The 17,322-nt window shown below is 39.1% G+C and overlaps 1 protein-coding gene and 2 pseudogenes across 1 annotated transcript; all 3 read left to right on the forward strand.

Moving 5' to 3' along the window:
- The first annotated feature begins 370 nt into the window (after nucleotides 1–370).
- Nucleotides 371–6,742, forward strand: LOC139475469 (uncharacterized). Its single transcript, XM_071258674.1, has 7 exons — nucleotides 371–437; nucleotides 943–1,256; nucleotides 2,729–2,735; nucleotides 3,162–3,275; nucleotides 5,183–5,249; nucleotides 5,662–6,196; nucleotides 6,425–6,742. The coding sequence occupies exons 1-7, from the start codon at nucleotides 371–373 to the stop codon at nucleotides 6,740–6,742; spliced, it is 1,422 nt and encodes a 473-aa protein (XP_071114775.1).
- Nucleotides 6,743–9,864: 3,122 nt separating this feature from the next.
- On the forward strand, nucleotides 9,865–12,145 carry LOC139475470 (uncharacterized; annotated as a pseudogene).
- Nucleotides 12,146–12,315: 170 nt separating this feature from the next.
- Nucleotides 12,316–14,617, forward strand: LOC139475471 (uncharacterized; annotated as a pseudogene).
- Nucleotides 14,618–17,322: the final 2,705 nt, after the last annotated feature.

Genomic DNA, 17,322 nt, shown 5'->3' on the forward strand with positions numbered 1-17,322 from the left:
TTTTTGGCAATACCTGCATGGCATATGGATATATACATCTGGGTAATTGACCAAGTGTTGGTAAGCAAAGGTCTACGCTGTGTGTTAAACTCTGATTCTGATGCTTGAAAGTTGTTGCATCTTAAGACGTTCTGATGCCTGATGGTCCAGATATGTCTGAAATGTTTACTCTTCCAAATTGAATGCCCATGTCATTATCATTTTCAACATTTACGTTCCCGAGGAAAATTGAGAGTTGGAAGATAACAACACAACGAAATATTAACACTTCCTCGTCCAGCTTATATATATCTAGTTCATGCTTAGCGTTGGATATGTGGTTTTGCAATGACCTTTGCAGCCTGTATCACAATCTCAACACAAGTTGAGGATGCAGTGGATATCAGTTGTTACGGCAGTTGGATTAGCTGCCTTGGTCAATTTCTGTGGAGCAGAAGGTAAATACAAATCATCAAAAGACGATATAGTTTTCTAAGACTTACATATCTGGAAAATAGTGAGGTCAAACTGTGGATTATCGTGTGCATTCGTTTTCATGCTTTCTCTACATGTATATGGCTGGCTAACGTATCAATTGCAATTTGAAGAACGACATTTGAGGTTTGTAGGTTTGCGAGATGAACTCATGTTATTCATGATGTATTTCATTCTCTTTGGAAATTGTGTAGGGTTTTTTGTCGACTAGATAGCTTGATTAATTATCCACAATACCAAATGTTCGTGTTAAATTGTGCCTGCATGTAACATCGGCGATGTTTATGGAATCTTATTTGTTAGAGTACCTCTTAGAGAAATTATATCTTTAAGGGTTGCAGCGAATTGTTTGTCTCCAAGTGGTTGACAAATGTGTTGACATGTGTTGATTACACTGTTTATATGATGCGACACAATAACGGTTCATTATGTGGTAAATACATCATACAATGTTAAATTGTGTTGCAGAGGTGGATGTGTGCAATGGCGGAACGGCGAGTGCGCGGATCATCAATCTGACAATAGATTTGACTTCAATTAACTATAAATGTTGCTGTCATCTAAATTTGAAAACAACTCAGGTAGTGTGGAGAAATATGACTGTAGGCTGTGGAATAACACTTGTTCATAATGTATCATTCCTTGGCACAACCTGTAAAAGTAGAGGCACCAGTTCTCAGAAAGTCACTCCAGGTGAAATTGCGTTTGATCTGTGTGTCGTTCGGGAGGATTGCCATGCACAGACACAATCACTCCAAGGCCAGTTGATACTGCAAGCAACCGTTGATGGTATTGTATTACATCTACATGTAATCTGCTTTATGATACAAGCTGTACATCACTTCATGTTAAATGGCGTTCGTCCTCTATCCCCAAACTAAGTAGTGAATGTTTAATTTTTACATGTTCAACTGTTCACTTGAAACTCATGTAATTGTGATGATTTGGTAAAAATTGTGGTAACGTTGCCTATCAAGGTTTTTTTCAGTCTCATTCAAATCAGCTAGCTAAGACATAGGTTTGAGGATGTCACATCGCAGGTCACGCAAGAACTACGTTTCATCCGACCAATTAGAGCGTCGTCAAATGTTCCTGTCTTTTTTTCATGTGAACAATTGACTTGCCTTTGCATGTGTTTATGACGGATGCCATCGCGAACACCTGGCATCATCAATATTTTAGAGTGATTCATAAACTAAAGACATGTTCAGGATATAGTCGGAATCCTACAATCGATTCTGCTTTGGAATATGCAAAGGGTTTTGTCGCTTTTATTTACAAGATCGAGAAAGAAGTGAAAGTCCCAATTATATTTTTTTTAATCATATAACCACGAATACTCGTGGGTTAACATGATGCATTCTGAATAGTTACGGGCTTTACGACTGGTTCCGTTAAGATCATCATCTATCTTCCATTTTTTGGAAACGGATGAGCATTTCCATAGCCCTTGGGAAGTACTGCCATACAATCAGGGTCATCTATCAAACATTGGGGTTTTTAAATTTGAATCGAGAAATTTGTCAAAAGATTTTTCAAAACGTAGTCGGGAATGCGAGTCGCCTTTTTCAAACTTGTATCGCAAAGCTCGAGACAGCTGCTTTCTGATTGGCTAGTGTCGACTTCCTGTAAGTCCTGTGAACTGTCAAAAGTCACGGAAATCCGTTCTGACGTAATGTCCTCAAATCTTTGTGTTGCGGTTTAATGACAATTTTTTTTATGAACACTATGGCATACCTTTTGGTTGCTCCGGGTGATTTTAGATTGGACTCATGTATTGCACATCAGTATATGAACAGAAATAATATTTTGCGGAAAAGCACCGTTTGATCTGCTACAGCGTTAATGAAAATAAATTGATTTCAACAAACGTATGCACTTTGTGGCAAGTACAACCAATCAGGTGTGCTTGATTAGAATTACTACCGTCTGCAAAGTCTGGACAATTTGTAGAATTATAATGCCCGTTGGCTTCAGTAATATTATGTTGTACAGACATAGACGTGAACTGCAGACAGCCAATACCATGCGCGGGTTCCTCTGAGCAAGGTGTGACCAAGGTAGAGCCAACAACAGAACTGACTTCAAAGTCTTCAGGTAAGGCAGAACAATACACAGTAATCCACATGTCACATCACAGGAGCTGAACGTTGACACCACAAAAACACATGGTTTTGATTATCAATCGATCACCAAAACATAATATCTTATTTATTATTTATGTCGGAAGAATATTTCAAGAGTAACTTTTAAGTCGTATGGTTATAAATTGATTCCGGTGTGATTGAGTAGAACTACTGCTGAATGTTTTAGAGAATTATACCATCCGACAAAAGAAACGCGAAAACCATGCATGTTGAGAAGTGAGTGAGTATGGTTTTACGCCGCTGGTAAAAACTGGTGTTCCCCGCCGTGATACTGCTGGAATATTGCTAAAAGCGGCGTAAAACCAATCTCACTCACTCTATATGTTTGGTTAGCGTTTCTTTTGGCGGTGAGTATGTAGTGGAAATCATGTGCAGCACATCGTGATAAGATTAAAGACACTGTGGTAGCATTTGGCGGATTGTTAGTTTTGTCAGAAACTTTTCTTGACATACATACTTCTCTATATGTTTCTTTTGTTCGCGTTTCTTTTGGCTGTGAGTATATATTGGTTGTAAGCTGGGTGATATTATGTTTTACAGACATAGACGTGAACTGCAGTGATCCATTTTCTATGATTCCAAGCACTGGATCCACTCAGCTAGGTGTGACCGAGGTAGAGTCAACTACAGAACTGACTCCGTCAACGTCTTCAGGTGAGGGAAAGCAATACACAATGATCCACATGGAACACCAAATGATACACGTATGTAAGGTCCAACATCTTATAATTACGTCTTAACTTTTTAACACATTAAGTACCACAAACCAAAGAAAAGTGATAATACGTCAGGATTATATTAGGACTTTTTCTCACAGACCACAATGTCCATAGATTAAAGCTTTGTATGTACATTTATGTGTAGTGAGTACGTGAGTGAGTTTGGTTTAACGCTGCCTTGAAAAGTATATTAGTTTTATCAATTTGTGTCAGCTTGAGATGTGAGAGGGAGGCCCGAAGGTCTTTGACTTTCAAAACTTCGCTTAATATCACGAACACGGGCATGATGTTGTCAAACCCAAAAGCACAATCAGGCGAATCAAGGATTCGAATTCACGATCAAAGATTCCTGGCACGCCAAAGCTACGTAAATCTGAACAAGTGATCTGTTTGTTTAACGCTGCATTCAACACTATTCAAGCTTTATGACGCCGGTCAATAAGTAATCGAATTTAGAACACACAATCCAGTGACTGATGTCGAACCCCCTGGTGCCCGCGATAAAAGTGAAGAAGGACATTATGATATCTGACAACAGGCATTAGCTAAATCATCTGCTTGGAACACACAATCCAGTGACCGATGTCTTGAACATCGATCTACGCTAAGTGTGATATTATGACACCGAACTTATCTTGGCTGATATTCGTTTAGCGAGATAAACGCCTCGATTCGGGACTCGCATTTCCAAATTGCAGTGAAATAATCTTGAACACGACGTTAATCCCCTTTGTCCTGACCTCAATTCATACATCTAGACACTGTTCATATATCCTCGAAGCACTTTGACAATGATGGATATTACATCCACTTACAGAAGCTAGTAGAAGCAGCCACACACGGCGCTATAAAAGTGCAATATTCTTGAACACCAAGTTACACCACAAATACTATGGGATGAAAAGGGTGGTATGAGGTTATATTTGATAACTTGGTGCACACGTTTTATATAAAACTCTAAATAAATAATCTCAAAATAACACACTACTTGCCACATGTTACAATTATCACTTAAAGAACTGAAAGACGACAGGGCCCCTCGTGCCAGCGATAAAAGAAGTGAAGAAGGACATTATAATTTATGATATCTGATAACAGACATTAGCTAAATCAGCTGCTTTCTTTTTCTTCATAAGCACAAATAGTACTGTAGTCGTATAGCTTTTGATCAGGAGTTATTATCGTTTATATCAGTATGTGACTTTGATGTTTGTGTCGTCGCTGTTGCTCTGTTCAGATAACTGATCGCAACATACTTACCCATATATATATATATATATATATATATATATATATATATATATATATATATATATATATATATATATATTCCTGGCAAATCATTAAGACGAGATATTCGTCTTCTATGATAGTGTTACAGAACACGTATGAAGGTGCTTTTTGTTTAAGGAGTTTTGGAAAATCTGGCAACTCTCATATGCAAATTATGACAGTTACATCTACACTTCGGTGTAAAGTTATTTGGTATATGCTTAATACGAACAGTGAACCTTTCGTTTTTATTGCCAATCAATCACTCTTTAAAACGTCTCATCACATTTGTTTTTGACATTTATTTCACAAGATAATAACAAGGCTCTCCTATTGATAGTATCACAGAATATTTGATGGGAAGAGAACGTTCTTGATTCAAACACTCACTAATTATTAAAGAAAAAGAAGCTTATCAGCATTTGTAAGTTAATTTAAATAATGAGTTGAGTTGATGATGCTCACATGTCGCATTAATTTCACACTGGGGACGGGGGCATATGACATGAAAAGCATGACTTATTTCATCATATGTTCAGTGTGAAAAATATATGTTTTATAATTCCGTAGGAGTTTACATAGCGTTAGCGGTGGTTGGAGGCGTCTTGACGTGCATCGGTGTTGTATGCGTGATATTGTAAGTACACAGTAAAAGGTGATGATTTTTGTAATGTGTGTGAAACAAATACAAGAGAAATACAAGCATGGACTACTAGAGTTTTGTGTGTTAGAAACCGATACATTTTCGCCAAGGACAAAACGATACCTAGGGAAAAACTCACGCCCTCAGCAGTACATGAGTTTCTTAAATATGAATTTAGAAATTCGTTAACGTTAAGCTTCGCTATGAAAATCTTCTTGAAAATATGACTGCTCTACCGATCTTTCCGAATGTTAACTGTATGTTAAATGCATGGTTTTGCGGTGTTGTTTTGTCACAAAAGTAACAAATATAAGGTTAAACATACAGAGAAAATGGTAGGAAAGCCGTTGGAATACGATCCAATTCCAATTCGAAAACAATCGAAGAAGTATTTATTTACTTACAGGGAACATCGGAGGAACCAAAACTTTCCTGTGCCACAAGAGACAGTTAGTGATGTTCAAGTGAAGAGGTACAACGAAGACATCATTTTACATGTTGACAACCAGAAAGAAACGAATGTGCCAGTGGAATGTGCTTGTGAAGATAACGGAAATAGGAGCGGCCAGGTTATTAATGGCCATTTAGATGATGTTGACAACACAGTAAAGAACCAGGAAAAAATAATTTCCGATTCACAATTGACGGCTTCCTGCAGTACTCTGAAACAATACATCCAGGGCAACGGAGTGGGTGGAGATTATTATGAGGACGTTGACAACACAACAACGAACCAGAAACAGATCTCTGAATCACAATCGACAGCCTCGTGTAATACTCTGGAACAGCACAGACAGGGCAACGGAGTCAGTGGAGATTATGAGGACATTGACAACACAGCAACGAACCATGGAGTTATCTCTGAATCACATCCGACGGCCTCGTGTAGTGCTCAGGAACAGTACAGCCAGGGCAAGGGAATCAGTGGAGATTATGAGGACATTGACAACACAGCAACGAACCATGGATATATCTCTGAATCACATCCGACGGCCTCGTGTAGTGCTCAGGAACAGCACAGACAGGGCAACGGAGTCAGTGGAGATTATGAGGACATTGACAACACAACAACGAACCATGGAGATATCTCTGAATCACATCCGACGGCCTCGTGTAGTGCTCAGGAACATAACAGCCAGGGCAAGGGAGTCTGTGGAGACTATGAGGACATTGACAACACAGCAAAGAACCATGAATGTATCTCTCCATCACAATCGGCGGCTTCTTGTAATAGTCTGAAACAGCGCAGCCATGGCAACGTAGTCGGTGGAGATTATGAGGACATGGACAACACAGCGGATGCCAATGAGCAGCCGACAGGACCAGACAAGATTGAATTTGATACATGCATCAAGGACATCATACAGGATAATGCATATAAAAGAATATCAACCGGAGAGGGTAATCACAGACCAGCATCCGTTTTACAGATTTGCCACGAGACCATCCTTAAAACTGGTGATGTTTATGCGAAAGTGAAAAAGTGAGGATATTACCTTTGGAACGTTATGATCAGTGAGATGCTGCACATGGTACATGTAACACAACCAAAAGGTGCACTGAGCTTAACATTGACAGCACTATTTATTTATCTCCATTCCACCATACTGACGTGTAGGCGGAGTTCTGCATTTCAACTACTCGTCTATTCCAGAAAGTGGCTGTTTTGTTGAGGTCTGGAGAATCATCCGGCCATGGTAGTCGCACAGCAATGTGTTGCTGACTCAAAATATTTTTTATAACACGTGAAACACATGGGCGGGCTTTATCCTGCTGCAACGTTGTTTTGCTCTCTCTCTCTGACGGCTGCGTATGGTTCTGCCACTAACTGGTCTCAACCCAGAGATTGTCCGAGCTGTTAATGAAGCAGCTTGGTATCGATTCCGTAGATGGACAAACCGAATACAGTTGTCTTGTTGAAGTCACGTGTAGACGCGGGACGGGTGGAAAGTCATGAGTGCTGCCCTGCTGTAGTACCTGAGAGATGGTAATGTAAAATATCTGGCACCTCCGTTTTGTGCTATTCCTGTTTGCAGCATGCCCAGGGCGCGCCGACTGGATTACGGTACAACATAATTGTTTTTATGAGCACCTGATAGCTAAACTGTCAGTGTGTGCTGTTTACATGAAAAAACACATATCATGCTCCAAACCAACACGCAGACGTCCTACTTGTGTGCCATACATTAACATGCATGTGAAAATTGTGAATCACGACCTAAAGGTCGAGGTGATGTCTTCATGTATTGAAAGATAGATTATTTATTTTCAGAATATATGTACTTTTTTTGCACTTTATATCAAACAATGATACATTTTTTCCGTTAGTATATATCTTTTCGTGATGTCATTTACAGTAATCTTCCTTTTAAGCTAGCTTTTGACTATTTGATTGTTTTATTCATACATGTACCACTGCAGTCACCTCATGTTAACAACATTTCAACCACTGTAACCACATAAGGAATCTGAAACTGACAATCGCACCCACCTTAGATCTGATTTTACATGTCAAGCACTGCACTCAACATGTGATTATAGGATTTCGACGTTATCCTGCAACTAGTACAGGCTTTTGTTCCTCATTTGTGAGCATTAAAAATAAACATGTTCATTGTTTGATTTGTCCTTCAGAAGGTATTAATTAACAAACGATTTACTCCCAAGTGCCATGATATAGTTTAATGTGCTTGGATTAGATATTAGTAAAATTCAACACGCCCAACAATACCATGGTGTTATTACTCTATTTTGTTACATGTGAAGCCTATTTCTGGTGTCCCCCGCCGTGATATTGCTGGAATATTGCTAAAAGCAGCGTAAAACCATACTCACTATATTGTTACTTTAATTTTGTTTGAACTCTGTTTCCTTCTTCTTTCTTGAGGTGCTCTGAGAATCTGTCCTATCTAACTACCTAAACAGACACAAATAACAACATATACAATACACATTGACGTATACAATCACATAATTGTCGTTCAGCTGTAGAATCGAGTTCCCCTAATAAATTGATGAAACAAGACATATATATTTGTGCACTGCGTGTAATTCTCGATTCCCGTTGATTCGGGCAGTAGATAACGTTATCGATAATTTAAACGAGAACAAGGAAAGTGTTGAACAAACAGTTTTAACATGTGACACACAGAGAGATAACAGCATAAAGTGCAATATTTTGAAACCATAGCAGCCTCACATGGCCATACCCACGTATCTGGAACCTTAAAACCAACAAAAATTGTCTGTGGGAGCCAAAGAAGGACGGATAAAATGTTGAGTGTTCATTTTATATTGAACATTGTTATGTTATGACGCACCCTGCATCGTCTACTTTTGTAGCTTTTGTGGACGAAAGGAAGTAGTACCGCAATGTAACTGCATTGTGACTTGATTGCCTGGCGTAATAGCGCTGTATTACGTCATCCCAAAAAATGTAACTGCCCATTAATAATTGAGTGAGTGTGTGAATATGGGTAAACGTCGCTTTTAGCAATATTCCAGCAATATCACGGCTGGGGACACCAGAAATTGGCTTCACAAATTGTACTCATGTCGGGATTCGAACTCGGGTCTTCGATGTTAAGAGCGAACGATTTAGACCTCTAGGCTACCCAACCGCCCCCATTAATAATTGAGGGAATTACAGCAATACGCACGTTTTCTTTTGTTATTTTGTGAAATATACACAAAGTAAAAAGTTAAGCACACCCTAATATATTTCATTATTTTTTGGTCCCAAGATATAATTACGAGAAGAATTATGTTATCACGAGATGATGTAATCAGTAATGCGTGACGAAAGCTCACGTGCCATGCATCGTATGCCCGTGCAACATGCTACCCTCGAGTATCTCTAAAAACAGTATATCCAAACGTTAAAATTGATTTCTTAAGCTCGGTTTTAAACAGTTATTCCATGACATTGTGTGACCATGGCACAAGGCTATTATCAAACGCCACAAGAAGGCAAGTAATCGGCATGCATAACGCTGGAATGTCTTGTAAGGCCATTGGTCGGAATTTGGGGTATCATCACACTGTTGTATGCCGTTTAGTCGAGAAACATGCTCCGACCGCTGATGCACAGGACCATCCCAGATCCGGAAGACCTCCTGTAACGACACATCGCGAAGACAGAGACTTTCTTCGTCTCATTCACCGAGAACACTTTTTAATAAGTACTCGTCTGAAACAGCTGTGGTTGCCCGATCGTCGTTTCAGCACCAGAACCGTCAGGAACCGGCTGAAAGCAGCAGGACTGAGGGCAAGATGTTTTGCTCGTTTAGCAAGGTGTATTGCGCGACAGAACTGGAATGTGAGAACTTGGAGACGAAAGTCGCTTTCTGTTCCACGTCACTGATGGAAGAACGAGAATTTGGAGGCACCGGAACACGGCCTACACCCCCAAGAACGTTAAACCGACTGTTACATACGGCGGGGGCTCGGTAATGGTTTAGGGGTGTATCTCTCATGAATGCAGGTTGGAATTTGTCACCATAGGGAAACCTAGCAAGGGCTCGGTACATCCGAGATGTTTTGAGGCCAGTCGTCGTTCCTCATTTTGACAACCGCCCTCGTGCTACCCGACCTCAGTACATGGATGACAATGGCAGGCCTCATCGTTCGCATGAGTGTAAATGCAATAACGACTCTACCCTGGCCAGCAATGAGCCCAGATTTGAACCCCCTTGAATATGTTTGGGATATACTAGGGCGGCGCAAACAGGCACGCGATTTACGCCAACTGGAAGCAGCATTTGCGTCAGGAGTGGTTGTTGCTGACCCATCAACAGATCCAACGTCTGACTGGGGCATGAGACGTAGGGGGAATGCGTTATCCGGGTACGTGGCGGTTATACCCGCTACTGATCTGTTTCATGTGTCCTCCTATGGTCAGTCATCCCAAGCCATGATTTTTGCCATTTGTCATGGTTCAGAAATAGGAGTGTGCTCAACGTTATATTTTGTGTATTTATAGCATGCTAACACATTGATATCATGATGTTTTGCTGTGGGTAAACGTTTCATCCACAAGTGGTTACAGCTTTCAAAATAGTTAAACACTCAGTCTGTAATTATTATGCGTTTGTGCTAAAGTGTCTTTTAAAAAGTGAGTTAAGTTAAACTAACGTTAAATATTTTCTTCATACGACTCTTGCTCAAAGGTTGTCTGATCACTAATACAACATTCAAGGCCACAGCAAAGCTTTCAAAAAGTTTTATGATAGGCATATGGAGGACATTTCCACATTTGTCAGTTCAGTGCCAAAAATCATGTTTGATACGATTCCCTATTTTTACTTGCATCATAAACTTTGTTCCCGTGGTCTTTTTCGGTGAACATTTTTTAGGCCTTTGCAAGTGTTTGTGACGGGGGGCAGCAGTGTGGCAGGGGATGGTCACCTTTCAGCGAACACTTGGTATCATCACTATTTTATATTGATCCAAAAACACATGCTCATGGCATGGTGCAGTCAGAATAGTAAACTTGAAATTTCCTATGACTGTGGAAATGGCTTTTTTAAGTACTATCGGGGAACTACAGAACACGTGTATATTTTGACAAATACACATAAAAGATAGTAGACGTGCGTTGTTTTCGTAATTTTGAATTTCATGTTTGAAAAATACCCGTTACTATTTGTTTCTGTAGGTTCCCTGGGTGAATTCATCCAATAATTGGGAAATTTCATGTCTCAAGTTTTATTTATAAAACATGCGCTTTTCCTTATCTTCTACTCTAACTCCCTTTACCGGTCCCATAAACATGCACTAGTGCATATTTGCCAGGGTGTTTGGGGGACCAAAAAGTAACCATTGGACACACAGTTTCAAGTAAAACTTTCTGGATTAATAAAACAATTTTAGTGAACAATGTGTCCTGTGTCAAATATTTTTATTACCTCGACGTTAACGTGGCTAGAAATTGTCAATTTGTTTCGACTTTTTCTGTTGCATTTATGGCATATATGTAACAACTACATCACGTCAGGTAACATTGATTTGCAGAGGTGGAGATGTGCAGTGGGGGAAATGCGACTGCACGGAACATTAGATTTGACTCCATCCACCTTAAGATGTTGTTGTCATCTAGATTTTAAAGCAGCTCAGACAGTATTGAGAAGGACGAGTTTGGACTGTGGAATAACGCTTGTTCATAATGTATCATTCCTTGACAAAAACTGCCGTGAAGGTAGCAGCATTCCTCAGACGGTCGATCAGAATGACATAGATCTGTGTGTTGTTCGGGAGGGCGGTCATACACAGAGCCTGTCACTCAAAGGCCAGATGATATTGCAAGCGCAAAGTAATGGTAATATGTTCAATCTGAATCCTATCTATAATAGGGTTACAACATCATTTTATTATCTTAATGTTGTTGGCATTCTATCCCTTACAAATTAGTGAATGTTCAATTTTGACATGTTCAACTGATCAACCGGATGTGTTTTTCATTTTGCTCTTTATATAAACTTTGATACTATTTGCTTTAAAAGTATTTCAATACATGATCAGAAAAGAAAATCGAGCATAGTTTGATAATAATCATCTAGATCTTCAATACAAATATATCGAGGTTGACAAACTGACACGCTTTGTGTCAATTACGATCTATCCGAAGTGCGTGAGAGCTGAGTTGCATATTGACTACAGTAATATAATGTTGTACAGACATAGACGTGAGTTGCAGTGACCCATTATCCATGAGTCCCAGCACCGGATCCACTCAGCCAGGTGTGACTGAGGTAGAGCCAACTACAGAATCAACTTTAGGTAAGGAAGAACAATACACAATGATCCACATGTAACATCATAGGATTACACCTACATACGTTTAACACTCTATTACAATAACGCTTTTGATTATGTCTAAACACAAAAGCTAAACGTTAAACATCACAATACCCAAATGTTGATATTTGATAATACGTCAGGATTATTTATAGGCTTCTACACTTTTCTTTGGTGTTAATTGTATGATCACAGCACACAATGTCGTTAATGTATAATATGTTGGGCTTCACACTATTTTGAACAGTATTAGAGTTATACCACGATGTGTCAGCTTAAGAAAGAGGAAAAGCCCGAAGTGATGCAGGTCTTAGACGTTTACACATTTGGTTAAACCCATGACAGACAGACAGACAGATTTATTCGGTAATGTGGGCCACATGGAATATAGATAGAGATAATAGAAATAGATTAAATAGGAGTTGATCATTATCAGAGTGTATTAGGATCAGAAACGTTTCATAAGAGAGTCTGATTACAACGTACTGGGGTAAATATTTTATTCTTATGTTACTGTATTCCTGGCAAATCACGACGACGTGATATTCGTCTTCTTTAATACGGTTACAGTGAAGAGTATGTGGCACTCTTTGTTTCAATCTGTCAACTCTGATGTACAAATAATGACAGTTACATCTACACCTCGGTATATAGTTATCTGGTATATGCTAAAAACGAATAATGAATCTTTCGTTTTAGTTGTCAACCAGTCAACAACAAGTCTTATCAGATTTGTTATTTAGATTTATTTCACAAGGTAATTACCAGACTGAGCTCATCTATTGATAAGCTCACAGTTTTGGTGTCTTGATTGGAATCTTGATTCAAACACTCACTAGTTATTAAATAAATAATTGTTTTCAAGAGAGAAAAAGAAGCTTTATTAGCATTTGTTCCTTTATTTAAATAATGAGTTGAGTTGATGACACTCACAGGTCTTGTATAAATTTCACACTGGAGAGCGCACATGACATGAAAAGCATGACTTATTTCATCATATTTTCAGTGTGTAAAATATATGTTTTATGATTCCGTAGGTCTTAACATAGCGTTAGCGGTGGTTGGAGGCCTCTTGGTGTGCATCGGTGTTGTATGCGGGATATTGTAAGTACACAGTAAATGGTGATGATTTTTGTAATGTGTGTGAAACGGATACAAGAGGAATACAAGCTTGGACTACTTGAGTTTTGTGTGTTAGAAACCGATACATTTTCCCCGAGGACAAAAACAGGGAAAAACTCACGACCCAAGCAGTACATCAGTTTGTTAAATATGAATTGACAAAATTCGTTAACGTTCAGAAATTCGCATTTACAATTTATCGTTACGCATTCGCTCTGAAAAAAAATATTTCCGAATGTTAACTGTATGTTAAATGCATGGTTCTGCGGTGTTGTTTTGTCACAAAAGTAACAAATATAAGGTTAAACATACAGAGAAAATGGTAGGACAGCCGTTGCAATACGATCCAATTCCAATTCGATAACAATCGTAGAAATCTTTACTTTTAGAAAGTATTTATTTACTTACAGGGAACATCGGAGGAACCAAAACTTTCCTGTGCCACAAGAGACAGTTAGTGATGTTCAAGTGAAGAGGTACAACGAAGACATCATTTCACATGTTGACATGGCAGAAAACCAGAAAGAAACGAATGTGCTAGCGGAATGTGCTTGTGAAGATAACGGAAGTAGGAGCAGCCACGTCATTAATGGCCATTTTGATGATGTTGACAATGCAGTAAAGAAGCAGGAAAATATAATTTCCGAATCACAATTGACGGCTTCCTGCAATACTCTGAAACAGTACATCCAGGACAACGGAGTGGGTGGAGATTAGTATGAGGACGTTGACAACATAACAACGAACCAGAAACAGATCTCTGAATCACAATCGGCAGCCTCGTGTAATACTCTGGAACAGAATAGCCAGGACAAGGGGGTCGGCAGAGAGTATGAGGACGTAGACAACACAACGCAATCGACAGCCTCGTGTAATACCCTGGAACAGCATAGCCAGGACAAGAAAGTCGGCAGAGATTATGAGTACGTAGACAACACAACACAATCGACAGCCCCGTGTAATACCCTGGAACAGCATAACCAGGGCAAGGGAGTCGGCGGAGATTATGAGGACATAGACAATACAGCAGAGAGCCAGGAAGGTTTCTCTGAATCACAATCGACGGCTTCTTCTAATACTCAGAAACAGTCAGCCAGGGAGACGAAGTCGGTGGAGGTTATGAGGATATTGACAACACAGCAAAGAACCAGGAAGGCATCTCTGCATCACAATCGACGGCTTCTTCTTATAGTCTGAAACAGCGCAGCCAGGGCAACGTAGTCGGTGGAGATTATGAGGACATGGACAACACAGCGGATGTCAAGGAGCAACCGGCAGGACCAGGAAAGGTTGAATCTGAAACATGCATCAAGGATATCATACAAGATAATACATTTGAAACAATGTCCATCGGAGAGGGTAATCGCAGACCAGCGTCCATGTTACAGCTTTGTCCCGAGACCATCCTTAAAACTGGTGATATTTATGCGAAAGTGAAAAAGTAATGATATCACCTTATTGACTTTGGAATGGGCTGGTCAGTGCGAGGCTGCATCTGATACATGTAACACAGCCAAAATGTGCATGGAACTTAACATTGACAGCACTATTTATTTATCTCCATTCCACCATACTGACGTGTAGGCCTTCTGCGCCGTGTGGAAATTCATACAACGTGAGGCGAAGGTCAAGTTACCTTATAATCAGAGCCATGCTATTTTGATTTAAAACCGTTGATGTGAATGGTTTCTTATATAATTCAATCACTGTAGATACTCCTTTAAACCAGGAACAATAGCGTTTGAATAATGATATAATGCGCTGGGAGATTGATGCAGGTATATGTGTGACATTTTCATTATTAAAATAGTAAAATAAAATTAAATAGTACACATTTCACATCTATCAAGTTAAAACATGTGTAAATAATGTATTGTGTTCTGATGGTCACCTAATCCTTTTCACCCACTCTGAATAATGTTACTTCGAAGAATTAAATTTTATTGTTCATTTTTATTTGTTATCATATTAATGGTTTTGTGTGTGTGTGTGTGTGTGTGTGTGTGTGTGTGTGTGTGTGTGCGTGTGCATGTGTGTGTGCGTGCGTGCGTGCGTGCGTGTGTAGATTAGTTACATCTGCAATGATAATAACAATGTCCTTGCCGCATATCTCCTGAACAGTTCTGAACATCACACACAAACCAGATCAACACCATACAATGGGCAATCTATTCAATATTTATTCAATTCTATAATATCTGTTCAATGGGCGGAAAGGTGAGACACAGCGATGGCATCCGTCACAAGAACCTGCAAAAGCAAATCAAGGTTTCGCCAGAACAAACAGAGGAACATATGGAAAATAGAGAATTACATCACACATCATTTATGTCACTTACATTGTATGTCAAATATGAAGACGTCCTCACCCTGTCTACCTTAAGTCTTTTTGAAAGCTTTACTGAGGCCTTGAATGTTGTAACCCTGATAAAACAACTTATGAGCAAAGAGTCGTAGAAATAGTGTCCTCAATTGTACCTCAAAAGTTGTGAAATGTGACACCAAAGACTGGAGCTGCTGGAATACTGATTAACATAGAGGGAAAGTCGACTTTTGGACAGTTTATTCCTCTTGTGGATAGATTTGTATCATCAGAATACGTATGCACAGATCTAAATATGAAAATGACTGATCTCTTTCATTTCTCGTTCAGGTGTGTAGATCAGTGGAACTGGGTTGGTTATTTGACCACCTAAGCAAGGCGCTCGAATCTTATCGACCCTTCCCTGCATCAGTCCTTTAAAAGTGCTATTCTATACTTCCACACTTGTATATCTACGTGTGCAATGTAATACGTATTCAAATGTCTGTCGCTGATTGTATGAGGACATTTAATTACATTGGCAAAATGAAAGTATGCGAAATATGAAGGTTTTACAGTGGACATGCAGTGAGTGATTGGTTTTACATCGCTTTTAGCAATATTCCAGCAAAATCACGGCGGGGGACACCAGAAATAGGCTTCACACATTGTACCCATGTGGAGAATCGAACCCGGGTCTTCGGCGTGACGAGCGAAGGCTTTTACCACTAGGCTACCCGACCGCCCTGGACATGCAGGTATACCAAGACACTTGATTGGTCAGAAAATGCTTGAGCATGCAGCTGCAGTTTAAAAAATAGGGGTACAGTTGTTTAAAATAATTGATAAAATAAAACAAATGAAAACCTTTCATAAAATAGTTTGGCATAGACATGGAACTCGTTGAAATTCGCTTTGTATAAGGAATACCGTTCGTGATGTTTTTTTGTTTGATTCGTTGTTTAACGCCAGTCTTTCCCAGCTATATGACGATGGCCTGTAAATAACCGAGTATGATCCTGACAAAACACGTATTAATATTATGTTCAACTATATATTCTTTGGGGTACTATGAAACCCCATCAGCCAAGTAACCGAGTCGGATCCAAGAAGTCTCATCGTACGACAAGCATAATTTTAGGTTTCAAGAGAAATATTTCAAACCGGATTCTCCACAGGGCTGATGTTTCAAGCGATTGCGTTGAGGACATCATCATGTGATCATTTCACTAAATCCCACACAAGACGTCCAGGAATTTTTAAGTTGCTGTTGATCATGAAGAATGGCTTGTATAAGAATAATTTTCAGCAAATATCTGCTCATAAGTGTGGAATTATTTTGTCATACATATGTTGAATTTATTTATTTGTGGCATATTTTTATATCGATATAACAAAAAATGGAACACCATTTACAATGCATCCACCCAAGATATGTGTAAATGATTCTTGTATGTTATAATTTATTTGATAATAAGCTTTCGTTACATCCAAACTCACAAGAATAAACATTAGTAATATTTATTTTGTTATCTATAAGATTGTTAGATTTATTGTATTGTGGAATTTTGACAGGGTGGAAGGATCATGCAGGTATAATTAGGTCAGACAAGTAGTTACAGGATTAATATTATGGTACAAGATAATTGACAATTACATAGGTTACTATCAATGAAACAGGAAACTGAAAATAGCATACCTTTACTTTGCAAACTGAAAATAGCTTACGCTTGTTCATGATATAGTCGCAATCGTACAGTCGACTCTTCTTTTGGCAGAATATGAATGTGGAAAGGCTTTTGTCGCTTTTGTTCATGTATCGCACATGTAAACTTCTTCAGAAAGACG

The sequence above is a fragment of the Haliotis cracherodii genome, unplaced genomic scaffold, assembly GCF_022045235.1.
Source record: "Haliotis cracherodii isolate W230 unplaced genomic scaffold, xgHalCrac1.p SCAF_3, whole genome shotgun sequence".
NCBI lineage: Eukaryota > Metazoa > Mollusca > Gastropoda > Lepetellida > Haliotidae > Haliotis > Haliotis cracherodii.